Genomic DNA, 24,126 nt, shown 5'->3' with positions numbered 1-24,126 from the left:
CATTCAAATGTATTCCAGTCTGCCCTAATGATTTTTTTTCATTAAAAGAAAATTGTTTAATTTTTTTAGGTCATTAAAATTAAATATTTTATAAAAATTTAAAGATAAACTAGTAAGTAACTGATAATAATAAAAAAAATTAAAATGTAAAAGTTATTCTGACAATATGGCACCTTGAAATTAAGCATAAAGTAAAAGCTTTTTCATTTTCTCTTGTAACATTTTTTAATAACTTTATTATTTTTTACCTATTAACCTACTTCTGGTTTCTTTTTACATTGAAAAAATTCATAAGTATCAAAACACCTGATTTTATGAATAATTATTTAATTAAAATATCCCCATTTATTGAGTGCAGATCATAGATATGCAGCAGAAAGATAAATTAAACAAACCTTTTTTTATGCCACATCTCCTTCATCAGCCTCATATAGCTATTAGATAGACTAGCTTTCTTTTCTGATTGCACAAATGAACCACATTCAAGAAAAAAGTTTGTTAATTGAGGACTAAAAAAGGAAAAAAAGATTATTACACTTTTTAAAACAATTCCACTTAGAAAAAAAACATTTGCTTGATAGCTGTTGTTCTCAAATATTAAGGGAATAACCTAATTTTACACATAAAAATGTTTAAATAAAGCTTACAAATTTTACAAAACTTTTGAATTAATGGTGTTTAGTGTTGTATTCAAAAAAGTGAAAATTAAAGTTTATAACTCAAAGCTCCTATATTTAAAATCGAATCATTTATCATTAACATAAGAGGAAATTAACTTTAAATTAAGTAACATACCAGTTAGATAAAGCTTGAATAGCTGAATTCATGTAACAAGTATTTCCAAGATTTTGCAAGCCAGTTAAACCTATATAAACAAATTCATATATAAAATGCAAAAACTTCAATATTTAAACAAATACTAATTTTAGTTTTTGAAATGAAAAATAATTATGATAAGGCAACTTGTTACATGTTATTTCAAAATACAAATTTAAAATTTTTGCCAGTTATTACTTTCTTGAAAATCACTGCAAGAACGATGAAAAAGATTTCTAATAATAATAATTTAAAAATAACACAACTTGAGAATTCATTAAAAAGATAAATCAATTAATGATATTTCAAATTGAAAAGAATAATTTTTGTTACTCTGGCTTCAATACATTTTTAATCAAATCATTAGAATTTCAGTAATATCTAAATAAAAAAAATACAATTAATACACAACTAATCAGAAGTAACTTAGTAGATAACTTCTTACATTACTATTTAAAAATTTTATCATTGTTTAAATCTTAAAATTTAGATTTTAGCTTAAACCTAATAAATAATTACATCACATTATAGATAAATATGAACAATAATTATTTCTCCTTTGCAGTTGCTGAAAATAGGAAATAAGTGATACTCATTAAATACTCTTATTAGTAAATACTCTTTAATTTGTAATTTTATGATCATAAAATAGAGATTTTTCAAAAACTGTCGCAAATTCTCAAAATAGTCCATGGAGGCTCGAGTCAGAGGGTCATGAAAGTTAGGGCTCCATAATTTCAAGGCATACGACACAATGGTAGTAATATAATCAGCATTGTACACCCACTGCTGTTACTTTCTAGACACAGAAAATTCTGAAACAACTTATCTAGTAAAGATGCCTGTAACTATTTTTTACAATTAGTGGAGAATCAGATATACAAGACTTCTGCAATTTTAAAATTATCATCTTATTTACATTATTATAAATTATAATTAGATAATGAGAAGCAGAAAAATTTCAATACGACAAAACTCTATGGCAGGGATGGGCAAACTGCGACCCGCTGGAAGGTTTTATCCGGCCTGCAGATAGAATTTTAACTTGCCGATTTGTGGCAAATATAAACAATATACATTATACATCCATTTCCTTGTCTACTTTGTTTAAAGCTATTTTTGTTCTTTTTTTTTTAACAGAGTACTGATGACCTTTGTATTTTCGCTATTTTTGTTCTACAAAACATATGATGGAAATACAGTCAAACTTTGATATCTCGAACTTGAAGGGAGAGGAGAAAAAATTTGAGATACCAAAAATTCAAATTATCGAAGGTAGAATAAAGAAAAATGCTCTTTACGTGCTTTATTTACTATTCCATATTTATTCTAAAATCACTTTTTACACTTTCATTTAAAAAAAAGATTCAATTGTTGCTTGCTTTAGAGATGTGTAAGAAAGTTTGTTTCTAACACTTCCTGAGTGGACTATAGATTTATATGTCTCCTCTGACATATTCGGCAGCCTCTCAATAAATCTCCTTACAGTGTCCACTGCAGAAAGTGCTTGTTTGTTAGTAACATTGGGCGGTAAATCTTCTATTTCCTCATCCTCTTCTTCTGATAGTTCACAAGAAGCTTTCGTTTGAGCGATGATATGATTGTCATCCCACTGACCACACACTGTTACTGCATCATCTACATTTACAAAGTCATGAAATTCCATGTCATTAAGCTTAATGAGTCCGGTCAATCTGTCCCAATCATTTTCAGTGTAGTTTTCAGAAGAATTAACGATATTGATTGTTTGACTACCTTCGTGATCTTTAATGAATCCAGCCTTCTTGAAGCCATTCATTATCGTAGAGGAAGACACATCATTCCATGCCCTGTCAGCCATTCGTATAGCTTGTAGAACACTAATAACAGATGGTGAAACCCCATCTTCCATTTCGGACGACATTTTTTGACCACTTGATGACGATACTTCTTTTTAAAACCTTGGATGATGCCCTGATCAAGTGGTTGAAGTTTTGAGGTAGTGTTTGGGGGGAGAAATTCAATTTTAATGTTTTCTATTTTAAGTATGCTATTGTGCCCCGTACAGTTATCGATGAAAAACACAATTTTCCGTTTTTTTTTCTTTCATTTTCGTATTTAAATTTTTAAGCCAGCTTTCAAAAAGGTTTGATGTCACCCAAGCTTTTCAATTAGCTTCATATTCTATAGGAAATTATTTTATGCCACTGAAACATCTTGGTTTTTTCGATTTCCCTATCATCAACGGTTTTAACTTTTCTATTCTATTAATATTTGCACAAAACAATGAAGTTAAACGCTCTTTACTTCTCTTACCTCCATGACATGCTTCACCCTTTACATGCATAGTTTTGCCTGGAGAGCATTTTAAAAAAAAGTCCAGTTTCATCCGCATTAAACGCGTCTTTTTCGTTGTAATCCTTCACGATCAAGCATATTTTCTTCCTAAATTCTTTACAAACTTCTTCGTTTACGCAAGCACTTTCACCACACATTTTCAAACATGTAATGCTGTTACGTTTTTTTAAATTTTCAAACCAGCCATTACTTCCTTTGAAATTTAAGTGGCCTAATTCTTTTGCAAAAGATTCTCAGCTTTTTCTTTGATTACAAGTTCAACAAGAGGGATGTTTTGACTTCTACGTTGTGTAATCCACATCATAAGGCAGTTTTCCATATCGGAAAATTCACAGGTTTTTAACTTCTTTCGCTTGCCTAGGCCATCCTTGAACTTTTCTAAGATAACTGCTTTATTTTTTAAAATTGTCGAAAGCATACTACTTGGAATCCCAAATTTCCGTGCAATTTTCTTTTTCTTTTTAGAATATTTTTTCAACTTTGTCAATGATTTTCTTCTTTATTTCTACGGAAAGCGTGTTTAATTTTCGTTTGCTAGCCATTTTAAACAAATGACACACCAAAGATCTAACCTCTAAGTGCTCTAATTTTCTCTGAAATAACCAAGAAAGGAAACTTTTTTGGAGGTCGCTTGGTAGCTTGAATGTGAAACAAAACAGGCATGCATTCACACGTAACTTTCACCCCTTGTTGCAACGATAAGAAATTTTAGTTTTCCTGGAAGCCACACACCTTTCTGACTCTTGTTCATGCCGTCATTTCCGGTATTCTTAAGACCACTCCAAGAAATAACCTTGCAGAATAAAAAGACAAAGAGAGCATAGACGGTCATTGCATTGCAATGGCAACTAGTACTGGGCGATGTTAAGATTTCAGCATCGTGATGCATCACCACTCAAACATCACGATGTTTCAATACATCGCAACGTTTGACATTCCATACATGTTTCAATACATCGCGATGTCACGTTACTGTTTTATATTTGGTTTTGCCAAATTTTGCATTCTTGCATAACTTTGCTTTTTATTTATTTGATGCCACTGTGAAGTAAGACTAAAACTGAAATTTTAAATATATATATATTAGATTTTTAGAATTTAAACTTTGTGTGTTTGGGGAAAAAGAGTAAGATTTCAAGAGAGGGATAGTCAGATAAACTTTTTAAAAAGTGAAAATCTGCCAAAATGCGTCAAACTGACATTATACAAATTATATTCATTTTATAGGTATATATAAACAACTAAGTGATTTATAATTGAATGTTGTATTTAATTTCAATAAAGTTATATAAAAAATATAATCAATAGGGAAAAACGTAAAGATAGGAGTAAATTAAATGTATGACTTTATAGCCTGGTCTATCAATGTTTAGAAAAAAATATTTTTTGTAATGTTTTTTTTTTTATTATTATTTTTATTTTGATTACTTTCTTCTTCTGGATTAAAATAATTCAATAGACTGTCTTTTTCAATTTAAACAAAACACATCTTTTCAACCTTCAGATTTTGCACAAAAAAAATCGGAAGTTTTTAAATTAAAGAAAAAGGGTAACGAATAAATAGTTAACAAGTTAAATGAATAATTTATTAAAATTTTACATGCAGCTTTGAAAAAAATGAGTAAATTATCCTTAAGGATGAATTAAGAAGGGTAAAAATAAAAAAGAAAAGAATAGTATTTCAACCTTAGCCAAACAAAAATTATTGTTAATTTTCAACAATCTTTAAGATGGTTAGGTATCTTAGACAAAACCACATTAAAAATTATTACATTAAGAAATAATCTTTCTAGAAAATAAAATTAGAAGAAATTGGTGCATTTTTTTTCAGCTTTTATATTGTAATAAATTTATCTTAACATGAATATTTTAGCAATTAATATTTGATATTTGTGGATAGAGTGTAGTGCATGAAAAAAAATTTACTTTTGGCTTAGTAATCAGAATTCAAAAAGTCAGATTTTTTTAAATTTATTTTTTAGAAACTATTCAACTAATTGCTTTTAACTTTTTTACTTTAAAACAAGAAATTATATTCATCAAAAAAATTGCATACCTTACAATTCAAACTTTTTTCGACTATTACTAATAAAAAAAGGAATTAAAAATCATTTTTGCATAAAATTATCTTTGGATAAACGAATTGTATAATTTTGTGCTAAAATTTTTCAATTCGAGTAAAAAGTTCTCAAGATATGACGAAATACGCAAACACCAGCATTAACATCAAGAGATCCTAACTTTCGATCGCTCTCCTGACCAAATTATTAGGACTATATTTCTCAGATTACGACTACACCTTACATTTTGAAGGTCAGGAATCATAATCCGTCAAAAAATTTATTCAGATAAATACGTTTTTGTGCCTCACTTTGTAATTTAAAACATTGTCTGCTTAAACTAATTAGCATATTTGAGGTCTCTCCCTCAAACCACTAAAGATTAGGTCCTAATATGCAAAAATCATATCAATAGACCAAAAGTATTAGCCTGCCGCAAAGTATGTCAGCCAACTGTAAAAATAAAATGGAAACTGTAAAGATAAAAATAAAACAGAAATTATAAAAATAAAATAAAATTCAAAATGCGCATTGAGCCAACAATTTAAAAATAAAAAACGTAATAGAAAAAGATAAAAAAAAAAAACTATGGATTGAGAAGGACAGAAAACTTAGAACAGCTGATGTGTATAACCTTTTGGCCTTTCATTCTCCAGAATTTCTTGAAGAATATCCTTCAATAATTTATTGTAGGCAGTAGAAATATTGAAAGTAGTAACCTTCAATATTTTAGAGGAAATAGCGAAAAACTAGTATAAAAACAAAATTTCCTGGAAAAGGATACGATGGAAATTATTATGGCTTCAATATTATAAAAATCAATTATTTAAAAATTTATTTTCAGAATTATTGCTAACCTAATTTAATACTATGTTGCTAAACTATATTTCGTGAAAATAAAATTTAACTGCACAGTCTTATAAAAATCGTTATAAATAAGGAAGATCGAAAAGCAATCAAGTCGAAAAAGAAAATGGTAAAGAAATAAAAACGAAACGACTGTCTTAAAAAGAAAATTTGCGTTTGAAAACTCGTTTGCCAAAAGTTTTTGCAAAAATATTACATTTTTTTATATTTTCTAACAATAATAATAATTTTTCAATAATTGAAAACGCGGTCAATATGCAAAATTGCAGCTTTATACAAAATTATTAATGAAAACATTTTATCCATATTGAATGAATGCAATTCTTTAGATTTAACAAAGAAAAATAAATAGGTAAAAAAATAAATAAACAAAAAGTTTTATTGGAACAGATCAAAAACGATCTTTTCTTCAACAAGACAAAAATTATCTCAAAGTATTATCAAATAACAAAACACAAATAATCCTCAGAGAATCCTTTTTATTCTTGGATTTGCACAAATTGAAGAAAATACTTTTTCATCTTTCATTGGCGATTAGTTAGTTTCACTCCTAGTCACATCGTAATTCATCGTTACTTGATAATTTGCGAAAGAAGAAACACACAGGAAAAGATTGTCACGGCAATCAATGTCGCCTCAGGATCGGGGGAAATGCTCTTCGTGCGCCTATGAACATCGATGTTGAATCTGAAGAATCGCTCTGCGCGGCATCGGGAAACATTGTACTCATCGCACATACATCGGAATTTCCGATGCTTCGTAAAAGACGCCAACCTAAACATCGGATCGGCTATTATTACCCAACATTGATGTTTTCCGATGAATCGACGTATTGCCCAGTCCTAATGGCAACTGACTGAAAAGATAGGGAAACAATAAAACAAGAATTTCGACTATGGGGGTTAAGAGAAGTGATTTCAATGTGTTACTGAGTCCTTATGTCCATTTTTTTAAAAAGTTTACCATTATGAGGATTGGTTTTCCATTCGTAAATTTTTTTTGGAATATTTTTTTTATCTTCAGAAAAAAAATCTACAGTATTTATGGAAAAAAATTCAAGTTATCGAGGGATTAGAAAAAAAAATTCTTGAAATAAAGTTTTTTGTAACATTGAGTGTATAGGAAATTTCAAGGGAATTTTTTTTTCTTCGAGATATTGAAAAAATTCGTGAAATCGAGGTTTGAGTTAGCAAGGTTCGACTGTAGTTAGTACAGACAGCTTCAGTTGAAAAAATGTTGGAAGCAGAAGTTCTTTATAGAGTAGCCGTAGATTGGCTCCAAGAGCATTTGTCTTCCTCGAGGTGCAGACATATGGAATCTAATATAGGTTAATTGTACATCACATGAGACAGGCTGCGCATTTTAAGCTCCATGAGACAGACAGAGGTTTTTCTGCTGGCGTGAGTTTTAACATTTATTGTGTTTGGAAAGATTGCCCCAATATAACGTCATCGTAAATAATGGTTAAATTATTAAATGCATAAAATGGCTAGTGCTTTTTGTGAGTTATTTGCAAAAATTTTTAAGCCCAAAATAGCTACTAAAAACGCAAAGTTGATTCGGAATGCCATGCGTTCAATGATGAATAGACTTGGAAAAAAAAATTTTACAGTTGTAAAAGATAAACCAGCATGTCTTATCTGCAATGAACTGCACCAGTTTTTAAAGAATACAACATTAACCGACATTTTACAGCCTTGTGCAAGAATGCCAACTACGAAGCAATGTCTGAATGTGAAAGAAGACAAAATGCAGAAAGTTTTCTTAACGAATTATCAGGCCGACAAAATGTTTTCAAGAAGATAAACAGAAGCAGCTACGCATGCAAGCTACATTGTAGCATACAATATTGCTAATATTAATGAATCTCTCGGTGATGGGGTGGGGAGTTTGTGAAACAATGTATGCTCCAAGTTTGTGATGTTTTATGTCTAGACATGAAAAATAATTTTAAGGTTGTAAGCTTATCGCGAAAAACGGCGACTTCTAGAATCAAAGCTATCGATAAAAATTTGACATTACAATTAGAGTAAAAAATTGCACAATTTAAATTTTGCTCAATGCCTATGGATGAAAGCACTGATATTATTGATAGCGTTTAATTAGTGTTATTTATAAGAGGTGTTGCTGAGAACTTTGAAATTACCGAGGAATTGGCTCGTATGCGTTCTTTAGACGGAACTACCGCGGGATGTGATATTTTTCGTGAGTTTCAGGAAAGGTTTTTAACTTTGAAAGTGGTCATAACAAAAATATGTAACATTTCGACTAATGGGACACAAACTATGACAGGCAAAAAATATAGATTCCTTGGATTATTTAATCAGAATTATCCAGGGAATAATGTTAATTTTCTATATTGTGTTATACACCAAGATGCTCTGTGCAAATCTGCTGTGCAAATGAAACCTGTGCTTGATGCAGTAGTAAAGCTTGTTAATTCTATTCAATTTTGTGGGCTTACTCACAAGCAATTCCGAGATTTTCTTCAGTCCGTGCAATCTGAATACTCTGATGTACTGTATTACACGAAAGTAAGGTGGCTTAGTGCAAGACGTGCTTTCGAGCGAGTTTGGCAGCTGAAAGACGACATTGTGTCGTTCTTCCATGAGAAACAGTCTCCAGCAGAGTGCGAAATATCAGAAGATACAGAATGGCTTTCAGACTTAGAATTTTTCACAGATATCTTTTGTTATATGAGCAACTTGAATGTTAAGATGCAAGGGAAAAATCAATTCATCAATGATATCTGGGCCCATCTCAAAGCTTTTAAACTGAAGCTTAATCTATTTGTTGGGCAGCTAGATAAGAAGTTTTATTTCTCGAACTTAAACTCAATACCCTCAGTAAATAAGGAAAAGCTAAAGAATTATGAAGATGGCTTGAAAAAACTCCATTTTGAATTTGAATGCAGATTTTAGTGCCATTTAAACAGAATTAGATATTTTTACCATGCCTTTCAATATAAATTGTGAAACAGTGAGGTCGGATTTGCAGCTTGAATTAATTGAGTTGCAATCTGAGCAGTTGTTTCTAAATATGCCAAAGTTTGAGTTTAACAAATCATTACCAAAAGCTAGTTTCCAAAATTTAATATCTCATGCCAAGAAAATCAGTGCTATGTTTTCTTCATCTTATATATGTGAACAAGTGTTTTCAACTATGAACCTTAGGAAAACTCATCTCAGAAGTAGACAGACAGACAAGCATTTAGCCTCATTCCTTAAAGAAAGCACATCTCACTTTGAACCTCAATGTAAGGAATTTCTTAAAATAAAATCACTATTTCATTCATCTCATTAAATATTTAAATTAAAGCTTGTATATCGTTTTTTTTCTTTTTTTTTTTTTAATTTTAGAAGTTTTTACTCGGCCCACCAAACTTTTTTCTCTCGATTTTTTGCCCTCGACCAAAAAAGTTTGCCCATCCCTGCTCTAAGGTGTACAAATGAAGCAAATGGTGTAGCTATGGTGTACAATGTAATGAAAATCTAGATTAGCGAATTACCACCAGACTTCACTTTCATTTTTTCAATTTGTAATGTTAGGGATTGGGAAATCAATAATTTGTTTAAAAAAATGATGTATAGAAAATTCTAAGACAATGAATCCAGTAAAAAATGCATGCAACTATTTTGTACAATTAGTAGACAGTCCCTAAATTCGATGTATCAAAATTTTAAACTGAGTTGTAAATTAATAAATAAGGGATGGAGGGTATAAAGTTTTTTGGTATAACAAAGCTCTGTAGTATACGAGAGTTGAAAATAGTAGAAAATTTAAGATTAGATGAAAACTTTTTAATTTCAAATTAACAATTTTCTTTTAATCCAAATTTAATTTGATTTACAGGGTTCCCACTCTATGATGAGATTGAAATTCAAGGACTTTTCAAGGACCTCAACAAAATTTTCAAGGACCTTAATCTAAGACCAATTTTAAAAATTATTCTCTTCTATTTTACTAGAAGCAACAATGCTTGTTGTGGCAATAATTAATTTCAAATATAATACCTAAATGCTTTACCTATACAGAGAGAAGAGAGTATATGTACAGTGTTTTCACTACAGCGCGAGAACACGAGAATCTCGCATATTTTTTCTTTTCTTGCATTAAGAAATGATTACCGCGAGAAATTCTCGCATTCTAAAAATCAATTTCGAAATTCGCGAATTTCTCGCCTTTTGGAAAAAGCTTCGAATTACGCCATTTAGAATAAAATCCGTTTCACTTCCCTTCCTGGATCTTTCATTATCTTCAACATCTGCCCCAAGTTATCTAGCTTCCCTATTTACCAGTATTGTTCAGAACCTTTTCGAACAACAGAACACAACCACGGAACCCCTTTCAGAACACATTTCTCTGCAACCACGTGTTTACGGTAGGTAAGGTTTCTTCATGCAAGACGTTCAAATTTTTTATGTACTAATGTAAGATGGACAAATACCTTGTAAAGGCGAAATCTTTTATGATGATGCACCAAAAATATTCAATGCATTAAAAAATAGAAGGCGTCAAAAATTTATTAGAATTAAAGAAAATGATTTTTTTTTCAAGAGTTTTTGTGCTTTTTTAGTTTTTAGAAATCTCACTTAACTTTTTGAAATCTCACCCTGTTTTTGAGAAAGGGTAAGAAATTCTCACTCATTTTTTTTTCTATGATGAAAACACTGATGTATTATGGACTAAAATTTATATTTTTTTAAAAACAACCCTACTGGTTTTACATATGATTTCACAATATCATTTTCAGCACAATCTATAACTAATGGTAATGAGGTGTTAATGGTGAAATCCTTTAATCCTGTGTATTTCCATGTGAAGGCTGCATGAAAGGCAGAGCTAAATCTTAGGTATTCCATATTCCATGACTATTCCATAACCCCCTCCTCTCCTCTATTAAACATCGTTTCTGAAATTATTCATCCATAATTTACACAACCTTCTGAAAATGTTATGCAGCAAAAATTCTTTCTGAAAATAAAAATTAGAAAGAACATATTCCATTTTCACCATGTTTAAAAGCATTATTCGTTATGTGTAATCCACAATTGCCAATGAATATGACCTGGTGGGAATATTTCTCTTTTAATTCACACTGAAGCTTCTAATAGAATTTTCAATTGACATTGGGTCCATCCATGGATAATGGAAGTATTTTAGAGAGCTTTTAACCATCATTCATGCAATTGTAAAAAGAGGACAAAATATTTTCGGCAGTTCCATGACCCATAAATTGGGAGGTAAGATACTTAGTGCAAACTTTATTATCAATTCCTTACCATAATGTCCATCTGCTTAGATTGTAGAGACTGATTTAACGTCTCATCAAAGAGTACAGTGTAGCAACCAACATTCTTCAGCTCATTTATAAGAATCCCTTTGAAGTACAGTGCCAATCCAAAGGAGCCCAAATAGGCTCACTTTGTGGCACTACAAAAAAATTGTCTCGCTATACAGCTATCAGCAAACATTTTGGAGAACAATTTACTAATCCCTTCACAGGAGTTACATGAATAATTACTAGTGATGCACTTCAGACTCCAGAGAATTTCAGCATCAAGCACATTCCTTTTGACCAGATAAGAAGACAATGTTACCTCGGCCACTAAAGTTTCTGTTTCACATGGGGCACACGATGTTGAAGGAGTATTTACACCAGATGAATTAGATGTCCATGTCTTTGGAAAAAGAGAACTCAGGGCATGAGACTGCTTTTTTGTTTTACCTTTCTTTGATGTGTGATTTCAGAGCAGATTCTTGCATTTTTGCGATATCGATCTCCTTCATGCATAATCGGCACTTGGCTCTGAACTTCTTTTCAGGCATCGATAAAATCCATTCTTTATAAGCTTGATTATCCATCCATTGGGGATTAAAATAGCACTTCCCAGGCATAACTAGTCTAAACTACATAACACAAATACGAAGCCGTGCCTTTGCGAATACGCTTTACAATAAAGTTTTGAAATGACGCAAACGTAAGGACAAGTGCGGATGGTAAAACGGCAAATTTATTGAAAACTACAAGGTACATATTGTTACGAAATTCGAGAGTATTCCAGTTTCGATAAGAAAAAAGAAGATCTAAGCATATGCGACAGAAGATGAAGTGGAGTCTCGCCCCGAAAGCATTGATTGTCTGCTGTGCTCCGCGCGCTTGGCAGACACCAAGACGCTAGGCCCGGTTAGAAACGGAGGCGTTAAAAACCACGTGAGAGAGCTCGGGAACAAAACAGAAAGATCTGCGGGTGTTTTATAAAAAGGGCCACCGGCAGTATTGGACAAATTCAAGGACCTATCAAGTTTTTCAAGGACCTAAGACGTTTTTCAAGCACTTTCAAGGACCTAAATTTAGCAACAAAAAATTCAAGGACTTTCAAGGACTCTCAAGGACCGTGGGAACCCTGATTTAGCAAGACCTAACAATCTAGCGTGGTATGATGAGCCTTTAGATTTTCAAAGAACTGTTACTCGATGAAAACAAATTTCTTTCATAATAGCTAAAAAAAAACACAATGGTACAAAATTATTTAAAAGTTTGAAAAAACTAGTTCCAACATGGGACTATTACATTATTGATGAAAATTTCTACTCTCCTATTTTTTAAGAATCAACCTCACGAAATAAGCTACAACAAAAACTATCTGAAATCAACAATTGCTATCAGCAATAAACGTGTGAAAAAAAGATGACATTTTTACTGAAGAATGATAAAAAATAAAAAGGAATAGTTTTTTATGCACAAAAAGTTTAACATGAACAAATATACCTCTAGGCTTTAAATTTTCATCACTTCCCTCAATATCCTCCTCTGAATCTGTATCTATTTTATTTATCAGTGGGTGAACAGGAAGCATTCCAGGAAGTGGGGGATCATTATTTTCTAAAAACACTTCACATTCACACAGCAGACAATATACTCTCAATGAAGTAAGGTTTAAAAATATGGAATGTTCTTTGTATTTCTGAAAATATAAGGTACTGTCAGCATTAGATAATAAGAGAAAAGTGAAACTAAATTCATCAGTTTTAACAAACAAATACCGAAAAGTGTTTCAGGCAGTGGTTACTTCCATTGCAACCGACATACAAGCAATTCTTGTGAAGACACACCCACAAGTATGGACCTTCTGTTTTACACGTATCACATGGTGACTGAAATACCAAAACATATATAACAGTAAGAAACAGAATATTGTTAAATAAGAACTGAACAGCAGTTTAAACTATGCTTAGAACAATCTTGGGCCTGGTGGTAATTAACCCATTAAACATTCTCTTTCTTAGGATGGCCCTAGAAAAATTCATCCAGACTCCAGATTATAAGAGAGTCCAGAAAATAGGACTCCAGATTTTCATCTGGGTCATTCTCACAAAAAGGTGATTTTTTAAGTCCCTTAGTAATAAATATTAGGAAGTACAGCAGATTTCTTAATATTTTTTGCAAAGTTCTAACTAACAAATCATATGCATTTCTGCTAAATGTATTTAATATTTCATGCTTATTTTTTAATAAATGTAACTTCAAAATCCCCTCCGTGGACGTCCCTACCTCTGTGACACAAAATAATTTTTAATGGCTGTTAAACAATTTAAATGTTATTTTAATGATTTTTGTAGTTTTAACTAGTTAAATGTTGATAGTAACTTTTTATTTAATATTTTTTTAAAAAAAAATTATTTTTATAAAATAAATGACTAGTAAACTTTGTCTATCAAAAATGAAATCTCCCTCCATGGACAATTAATATAGTTTGGTTAATATGCAATAAAGAGCAGCATATGCGAAATCCCTATAAGACAGCTGCTGGGAAAGGTAACCATTCTATTTTCTAATGTTAACTACAAGTTTTTTTTGTTCTCTTTGGTGTCAGTTTTGGATTGTTGTGTTCAACTGGGGTTTGGCCAAGTTCTCGCCGTATACTCCGTGGACATCATAAAGAAGGTAAGACAAAATTATTTTATTTTTGATAGCTGAATTTTAGATTGCAAAAATAGTATATTTACTAAAAAGAACTGCGCCATTTTTGTAACTTTAAAATCAAAAATCAGTAAAATTCAAGAACTAGTTTTTGTCTCCTCCGTGGACTTAACAAGTCCACAGAGGAGAAGACACAGTCAATGGAAGAGACAATGTGTAAGATAACCATAATACAATTCAAATAATTAAAAAACTATTTTCTTTTAATTGATATTTTTTTAAATGGAACAAATGTGTTAATTTGCTTGTATTTTTAAAGAGCTTAACTTTTTCTTATCGGAAAAGTAAATATTGGCAATTTTTCTAAATAATTTCTGTGATGTTTAACATTTTTTTTCTCTTCAAACTTTAGGAAAAAAATGGCAAAACCAAAATGTAAAAAAAGAAAGCAATCAAATGTTCAAATGCAAAAGAGAAGGGAACAGAAAAAACTTAGTAGGAGACAAGCTAGACAGAAATTAAAAGAAAACCCTATATTGTTTGAAGTAAAAAAAAAAAAAAAAAAAAAAAGAGCAAGAAACTTTCAAATCTGTATCAGAAAAATCGTGATTAAATGCACTTAAATTTCTAGAAATTGATGGAGCAAGCCGTTTGTGCCCAGTGAAAAAAGAAACAATAACAAGAAGAAAAGAGAAAAAACAAAAACATTATTTGGATGACGGTATGTTTAACTTACATAAAATGTTCATAAAAGAGTACCCTAAACACTCAACTTTCATGTGGAATCTGAATTTTTATTTCAATAGTCTTTACATTTTAATTTATTAATATTCAGTAAGAGTTACTTAAAAAATTGTACACCTAGGTGAAAAATGGGTGTTTCCTTTTATAGCAGCATGATTAATCGGAAGTAGCTCTATCTCTAATAATGAAATATTTTATTATTTACTTATTAATGTTAAACTCATATCAGTTGTACCCAATAATTAATGAATTAGTCTTTGTTGACATTTTATATTTTATAACATAAAATTTCTCCTCCGTTGACTATTACATCTCCTCCGTGGACAAGACAGAATTTAAAATATTTTAAATCTTGTAAAAAATAAAATCGAAAACTTGACCATTATTATAAGGGCGTATAACAAAAATAAATATAGGCATTTATATAATTTTTAACACTTTTTTAATTACTTTAATTTAAGAAAAAATTTTAGTCTATTTATACCTTTTCAGTGAGAATGACCTTCCTACATTACAGCATTAACATATGAGCACATATTTATTACAAATAAACATGTATGCAAAATAATATATATATATATTTTTTATTTTAATGTTTTGAAAACATTGTTAAAACTTCTTTTGCATTATGACTAACATCTCAGATTTTTGAAGTTTAATACTAGGCTTTTTAATACTTGTCATGTCAAAAACTAGTTTTGATTTTAAAACTGAACCTCTGGATCAGTACCTGAAAAACAGCTGCCTACTTTTGGTGGAGGTGGCATATAGTAAACTAAAAAGCAATACAGAATAAGTAAAACTCGAGAGGGAAGGGTAAATCTTGTAGCCAACCCACTATTTTTAAATAATTTACTGCAATGAAAAAAAAAAAAAAAAAACACAGCAAAAATGCCTTGACATTTTTGCAAATACAGCTAGCACAAACAGATAATGGAAGTATTTTATATGTATGAATAGGCTATTTTATAATTTTGTATTTCATAATTATGAATAGATCTATTTATTACTGTTCACATTATGTAAAATAATATTTCTTGCATAAAATGCATTTTTTCCTCTTTTTCAACAAAAATATTAATTTCTTCGTGTTGTGAGTGGGGAAGAAATAGAATTGCCTTTTGGTGAGATTTCCATATCGGTAATCTTTACTTGATGACAACTAGGCAGTGGCACTTGAGGAACTAAAAAAATAAAGAATTGGCTAACTTGAAAGACAGTATCACTTAGCAATTTCAGTTGACTGAAACAGGTACCAACAAATCCCCCCAGCATAAATATCCCCCTGAAAATGTGCTCGTCATTAATTTAAAATATCATGCTACATTTAAATTTAACTTAATAAACAAAACGAACAATAATAGTAAAGCAAGATCCAACATTAAAAGTAGAGCAATTATAAGCAAAACAAATCTATAATAATCAAACTATTTAACAAAGCATAAAGATCCATTTACATAAAGATTTATTTATATCTGCTCGAGAAGTGAGGTTTAAATCATGTAACACCTTTCCCTTGTGTAAAGTAATTACGGACAATTTTTTGATCTCTTTTAGAATGAAACCGCATATTTCTATGCTTAAAATTTTTTATTATGTTTTTTTCTTTTCTTGTTAAAGAAAAAATAAAACTTACACTTTGCTTGCCTATAATATCCTCTTTTGTATAATCGCCAATTACATGAATATGTGAACATTTTGACTTAGGAGTACTCATCCTGAATTTGCTACTGCCGAAGTATAAACATGAACTAAAAGAACTATATGTGTAAAATTTAACTAATAACTGAAATTATACAGAGTTTCCTCTGTAGTCAAAATTAATAAAAACGAGATCATTCTTAAAACACAACAGAAAATATCTACATGACAAACGAAATAAACTAATCCACTTTGCTACTTTTCATTGTAAGAAATAATCGAAATTTCTGTTAAAACAGAAATATTAAACGTAAATAGCAGTAAAATTTAGGTAATTGCAAAATTTCGCTTTAAATTGGAGGTGCGACGAGTTCTATTATGTTTATTTATTAATAGGATTGGTGGTGCGACAAGTTTTCTGACAAGTACACCATCTCAGCTCATTGTTTTTCTCAATTTGCTGCAGCTTGGCAGACTGTCTGAATAAAAGGCTGTTGCTTGGCTGACCGCCTTTTTAATAAATAGAGGCATTTGATTGGTCCATTACATCATCGTTTTCATCGTTATCGCTTAATCGTTTTGTCAGGTTTACTAGAATGGCGTTTTTAGCATTTTTGTTTGGCGCAATTTTAATAACGCGCATGCTTAGTTTGATAATTTATTCAAACCAATCGAAGTACTTCGTAGACAATGAATATAGAGGTTTGTATCCCCTCCTTTGCTCGTGTATACTCAAACAAAGACATAAAGATGGAAAGATCAATCATTGTACCAAACAGATGTCAGGGTGAACTTTGACACTGGACACATCACTGGTCTCGATTTTTTTTATTTGATTTTCATAAATTGTTATGATAAATAATAACATTCTGTCTCTGTGCCAGAAAAATTTGAACACATTTTTTTTAAAGATTTATAATTTGTAAATTTTAAATGAAAAAATTAATGTATTTTAAAAAATTGATTTTTATATTGTTCTGAAATTCAAATACTTGAAATAAATATTAAAAAAACAATTTAAGTGCTTATTAAAAATATATAAAAAATATAAAAATAACTTAAAAATAAATAAAATGATTAAAATAAAATGGAACAGTTTTATAAGCAATCTAAGCTGCCCAAAGCATTTAATTTCATGAAGAACAATAAATTGGAAAATGTTAATAATTGCTGAGATAGAGTCTCATAATTGCCTGTTAGCGTTCAGTTAGTTAGTTATTAAAACTTTTTCATGGTTTTCATTTGTGCGTAATCTAAATTCTAATTATTTTCATTCAAAAAGTCTTTCAAAATATAATTTCATTCCTGTATTTAAATTACAAGTAACTTTGATATCTGGGTTGCCTACAAAAATTCAAAAAAGTACAAAAAAAAATTTAGAGCATTTCACAGCATTTACTATTTATCAAAGATGATAAAAAAAAATTATTGATTATTAAAAAATAATTTTATTGCGATAATCAACATTAAGCTGGAAACCTATTACTATTAAGCAATTTAAAAGACTTTTTCGTGGTTTTCCTTCGCATGTAACACAAATTTGATTACTTTAATTTAATCTTCATTAAAATAAATTATTCTTATAACTTTCATGAATATGATTGTATTCCGATACTTAAATTGTTAATTACTTTGATCTCTGAATTGAATTAAGCATAATAAAGGTGTTTCATTACATTCGCAAAATAAAAAAGCTCACACTTTGATTTCTGGGTTGAGTTAATAAGAAGAGCCTTTCGTTCTGTTCAGAAAGATGGTACCCTATCTATTAAGGATAATAATAATGAAAAAAATTTTATTTATAATTTTACTCCGATACTTAAATTGCAAATTATTTTATTTTATATACCAATAACAGCAATCTGAAAAACATTTTTGTCTGTTTTTCATAGCGTGTAACGCGAAATTTGATAATTTTAATTTCAATTTAATCTTGAGTATAATTAATTATTTTTACAACTTAATTGTTTATTAACTTAATTATTTTAACTTAATTAATTAAAATTAATTTATCAATTAATTAAAATAATTAATTAACTTAATTATTTTAACTTAACTTTAATTTATTTATAACTTAATTATTTTTATAAACATAATTATTTTTATAACGTAAATATGGTTTTATTCCGATACTAAAATGGCGAGTTACTTTGATTTTCGGTTAAAAACTACAAAAATTTGAAGAACATCTCGTTATAGTCACAAAGAAGTCTCTCAAAGATGCTGAAAAATGATTCATTATAAAAAAAAATTCATTGCGATTACTGAACTTCTAAATGGAATCAAGCCATCTGAAAGATATTTTCGTGGTTTCCCTTCACGTATAATGCAAAATATGATTGTTTTCTCAAATTTTTATTCAAGCAAGGAAGAAAAATATTTATACCATTATTAACCACTCTAAAAACCAGAGTAAATGCTTTATTATAAAACTGATACGTCCAGAATTTGGAATTATGATGAACTTGCCTGTATATTTTGATTCAATAAACTGATTTATTTTCTGCTTCCCTTCTTACCATTATTTTTTTTTTTAAGTGAAAAATGATTCTTCTACATTACTGTTAGAAAATTTGACGGTTCATCAGGTTGTCTTTTGTCAACATCTGAATAAAATTCGAGCAAATAGTATTGTATTTGTAATGGCGAAAATATCCGAATGATAAAATAAACATGAACTTTTTTTACAGTGTTAAAACTAAAAAACTTAAGTACTCGGGTTCCTATGATTTTATTATTTTACTAATAACTTATTCTAGTATGTTATATTGAAATATCTGATATATGTTATATTGAAATATTTGATACATGTATTTTGAAATATCTGATATATGTATATTGAAATATCTGATATATCTGGAGAAAAAAAAATTTCTAACCAAATGTTCTTTGAGTCAGGAAGAGACAAAAAATACCTGTTGATTTATTTGAAATATACTTTCTATCACAAACGCCTCAAAACTTTGTTCTCGATAAAAATAATTTCAGATGATTTTAATCCTTCATCTCTTATTAACCTCGTTATATCTTGCTTTTGATCAAAGTTCAGAAGCGTGTGCGTTCTTTCTCTCCTAAATATTAATTTGATCCCTACACACGTTTTTTATTCCATTACTTATAAGGATTCGTAAAATATATATTAACTGCCCGGATTAGAGAACAACTGAATTATCTTCTTCAAAAATGGCAGTTATTTAATTTAAATTTGATACTTTTGTGTGTGATCATATATCAGTGTCAACCATATCGGTGTCACGTATCAATCACATCCAATAAAAATCTAACTGTCAATGAACTTAACTGAGGAGAAGGGATTAACTGAATGCTTAATAAAATAAGAGCTTTCTTTGATGATATGTTTTTTAAATTAGTGGTGAAATCGTCTAATAATTATTTTTAAAAATCGTTGCAAGAAAGGTTTGCAAGCGTATTTTTTTTTTCAGACTCATGCGAGTTAATTCAAATCAAATAAATATGCTGTTTGTAGAAAATGCAACACCATGAAAGAATCATCAGAATCAAATGAAATTTAATGCAGAAACGACTTGTACTGATATAAATAAATGATGAAATTTTCAAAACAAAAGAAACAAATTAAGCGTCCGAAATCAGTATTTGGTGCAGCCACCACGCGCTGCAATAAGTGCTGCTATACGACGTGGCATGGAGTCAAACAGATGTTGAATATCTGCTTGAGGAAGAGAATTCCATATCGCTTGTATGCGCAACCAAAGTTCGTCTTTGGAAACTGCAGGACGCGGATCACGAGTGAGACGCCGACCAACCATATCCCACACGTGCTCAATAGGCGACATATCCGGCGAATAAGCAGGCCAAGGAAGAAGTTGCATGCGTTGTGCTGAACAGAAGTCTCTAACAGTCCGCGCAACATGTGGGCGTGCATTATCCTGCTGAAAGATAGCTCCAGGGATGCCTTGAAGGAAAGGAACGACTTCGGGCTGTAGCACTTCACGGACGTATCTGTTGCTATTGAGATTACCCTCAATTCGTATCAAATTGGATCGTCCATGATACGAAATCGCACCCCAGACCATAACTCCGGGTGTTCGACCACTATGTCGTTCAATAATACACTGAGGAAGGCAGCGTTGACCGGCATAACGTCTAACACGAACACGGCCATCATGGGTCCACAAATTGAAGCGTGATTCATCTGAAAAGACAACTTGGTGCCAATCAGCTCGCCAGTCTCTGTGCTCAAGAGCCCACTGCCGACGCAGCCGTCGATGATCCGCCGTGAGGGGAATCCTGTATAATGGCACCCTTGCACGCAATCCACGGCGCAGCAGACGACGACGAATTGACGAAGCCGACAATTGTACACCTGTAGCAGTAGACCAATGTGCTGCCAGCTGCCTGGAGGAAGCTGTGCGATCATTCACCGCCATGCGGAGCAGGTGTCGATCATCGCGCTCTGACGTCACCTTCTGTCGTCCAGTGCCTGTTTTTCGAGTTGTTCGGTGCTCGTCGGTCCACTGCTTCCAAACTCGCATCACTGTGGAACTGTTCCGCTGCATACGAGCTGCTATTGCGCGATAGGAAAATCCTCCTTCTCGAAGGCCGATTATCCTCCCTCGTTCAAACTCCGTAAGTTGCTTGAATTTCTTATTCTTCCGTCGTGGAGGCATACTCAGGTCTCACTAAACGTTTGCCACTAACAAATAATCATAGACTATTTTCAACGTCCCGCTACAGCACTTTATTTATACGCTTTCAGCATCAATTCAGAGGGCGCTGCGCGCGCCACGCACGCGCGATGGCTCTGAAACTTTATTAATTTGCATAATATCCTATAATTGACATTTGCTGCGAATTTCATTTGATTCTGATGATTCCTTCATGGTGTTGCATTTTCTACAAACAGTAGTTTATATGTACTCTCTTTTTCTTTCTTCCGGATTCTAACGAATTAAAGAGTATTCATACTTATCAAGGTATTTTACAACAAAGTGCTAACATCAGTGGCGTGCCATCCGGGGGGGCAGAGGGGGCAGTCACCCCCTCTGAAATTTTAGTGAGGGGGCAAACAATATATTTCGCCCCTCCTAAAATTTAAACATTCGAGAAAATAAAATCAAGTAAAATTCCGAGTAAAAAATAGTCAAAAAGTAAAATTTTAGAAAAAAGTAACTTTTTAGTTGAACTTTGTAGCTATTTTCCAAGTAAAAAACCCAATTTTCCTCTGAAATTAAAGTAAGAGGTTATAATAAATATGAAGGCAAGAAATAAATTTAGGTAAAATTGGTAATTTTAGGAAAAAACAATTTTTTTTTTCAATTTTGAAGCTATTTTTCAAAAAGAAAACCTTATTGTCTTCTGAAATTTAATAAAAGGGCCTATATTGCGTTTCGCCCCTTCTGAAATTTAGACATTCACAAAAATAAAGTCAATTTAAATTAGTAAACTTAAAGGAAGAAAAAAACTTTTTTCAACTTTGAAGCGATTTTCTAAGAAAAAAACTTTATTTAATTCTGAAATTTAAATGAAGGGTGAGTAATGTACTTCGCCCCTCTTGAAATTTTGCCATTCGTGATAATAATGTCAAGGTAAATTGATAACTTTGGAAAAAAATAACCATTTCTTTTTCAACTTTAAGGTTATTTTCGAAATCAAAAATTACTTATTTTACAGTGAATTTAAATTGAGGGGGCGAATAACGTGCTTCGCCCCTTCTGAAATTTAGCCTTTCGTGAAAATAAAGTTAAATTGGTAATTTTAGAAGAAAAAAAATTTCAACTTTAAAGTTTTTTTTAAAACATTTTTTTCCTCTGAAATTTAATTGAGGGGGCGAATAGTGTTATTAGCCACTTCTGAAATTCGTGAGAATGAAGTCAAGTTAAATTGGTAACTTTTGAAAAAAAGTACTGTTTTTTTTCTACTTTAAAGCTATTTTTGAAATTAAAACTTTTATTTTCCTCTGAAATTTAATTAAAAGGCGAATAATTTACTTTGCCCTTATTGAAATTTAAACATTCGTGAAAATAAAATTAAGTTAAATTGGTAATTTCAGAAAGAAAAAAAAACTGTCTAAAAAACTTTCTTGAGACGAAGACTTTTTTTTCACGTATAACTTTCAATATAATTAAAAGAAAATCTCATCCCAACTTCATCTCTTTTGCCCTTCCCTGGCGGAAAGAGTAATAAAATGCAACCTTCACTGATAAAAATTGGTTTCAAAGCCACCCCTGACTTTCAACAATTTCCTTTCCACCCACTTTGGCATATAATTCTGGTGGCCAAACCCGGGGATGTCCTCTCTGGCCCAAAAGATAACCCATTGTAGTACTCAAGACAGTCCCCCCCCCCCTAAGAACACACCTGTTACTAATGATGTTCAGGCGCAGAGAGGGAGGAAAAACTCTGAGAAAGCTTAGGGGTTACACAATGAGATTGACATTGGCGTATTTTAGTACCTTCGAATCCTGCTACAATTCTTGAAGACTAGAAACTCGCCAATTCTCTCATGTCTTAAAAGAAGTTGCATACTAGTATATTAGAATTATTTTAACTGAAACTATGCACTAGGTATTTTTCATGTTATTACTGAAATTAACTTTTTATGGACTTCGTTTTAAAGGAATGTATATCAGTAATTCAGTATTTTTTTGTGTTCTGAAAGTATTAATACAAAAAAGTCACTAAAATTGAATTGAAATAAAGAAAAATGTGAAAGAAGTTAAGAATGTTTTTCTGAGGTTGTAGCATATACACACATATTTATTTGCGAGAATTAAATTTTTATAAATCTGAATTTTTGAAACATTCGTTAACTACAAATAAAATAGCAACGAAAAATTAAAATAAATACCAAAAAATTGCTTATTTAAAAAAAACACATCCACAGAAAATTTTAAATTCATATAAATTTTTATAAGTTATACTGTCCAGTTTCTGTACATTTCTTGCTATCAATGGTAACTAACGTAATGCTTATTGATTTAGTTCTCGATTTAATGAATGCGACTTAAATTAGTTTTCTCGTTCACGACGCATAAATATTTTCAAATGAAAGTAGATAACCATGTAGTTACGTTTTCTAGGTAACGTCAAAATTAGACAGACGTTTGAGAAATAAATTTGGTAATTATAAAAATTCATTTCCGGATAAGTATCTAACGAGGAGAAATTTCTGCATTAATAAATGAAAAAAAAAATCTGCATACTGAACATTGAAAAGAAAGTTTTCTTAAGAAGACTAATTATGAATTTTCTTTTTAAATTATTTTCACCTGCATTTTGAAAGAAAAATAAATAAATACTGATGTCATGAAATATTTTTTTTTTTAATTTACTTTCCGGAGGAATAGATTATTAGTAAAGTTAAAAAAAAAAAGGAGACTGTTTATTTTCCTGCGGAAATTTAAAATATAATTTTTAAATTACTTATTTATTAGTAAATTAGTTCAAAGTACTTGGTGCGTATTTTTCCTAATAAATTCCTTGGTGCATATTTTCCTTACTGAACATTAAAAAAAAAGTTTTCTTAAGAAGACTATTTATGAATTTTCTTTTTAAATTATTTTCACCTGTATTTTGAAAGAAAAATAAATACTGATATCATGAAATATTTTTTTTGTTAATTTACTTTCCGGAGGAATGGATTATTAGTAAAGTTTAAAAAAAGGGGAGACTGTTTATTTTCTTGCGGAAAATAAGTATTTGAAAAAAAAAAATAATAATAATTTTTAAAAGATCAGAGTAAAAATTTTAAAAAAT

The 24,126-nt window shown here is 30.6% G+C and overlaps 1 protein-coding gene across 4 annotated transcripts in view; it reads right to left on the bottom strand.

Moving 5' to 3' along the window:
• Usp20-33 (Ubiquitin specific protease 20/33) overlaps positions 1–16,866 on the bottom strand; it is a 129,324-nt gene extending 112,458 nt beyond the window's left edge. For 3 of the 4 annotated variants that reach the window (XM_071187340.2, XM_071187343.2, XM_071187341.2), the window contains exons 1-5: positions 16,385–16,866; positions 13,128–13,238; positions 12,853–13,048; positions 796–865; positions 396–509 (exon numbers count right to left, since the gene is read on the bottom strand). In XM_071187340.2, coding sequence (XP_071043441.1) covers positions 396–509; positions 796–865; positions 12,853–13,048; positions 13,128–13,238; positions 16,385–16,465 — 572 coding nt within the window. In that variant the 5' untranslated portion in view covers positions 16,466–16,866. The remainder of the gene's footprint in view (positions 1–395; positions 510–795; positions 866–12,852; positions 13,049–13,127; positions 13,239–16,384) is intronic. The other variant, XM_071187344.2, reaches the window with a different exon arrangement.
• Between the last annotated feature and the right edge of the window lie 7,260 nt (positions 16,867–24,126).

Source organism: Parasteatoda tepidariorum, chromosome 11 (assembly GCF_982258835.1).
Source record: "Parasteatoda tepidariorum strain Cologne lab strain chromosome 11, Ptep-v5.0, whole genome shotgun sequence".
NCBI classification, from domain to species: domain Eukaryota; kingdom Metazoa; phylum Arthropoda; class Arachnida; order Araneae; family Theridiidae; genus Parasteatoda; species Parasteatoda tepidariorum.
Note: the sequence above shows the minus strand (reverse complement) of the source record. Positions and strands in the feature narration are given on the sequence as shown.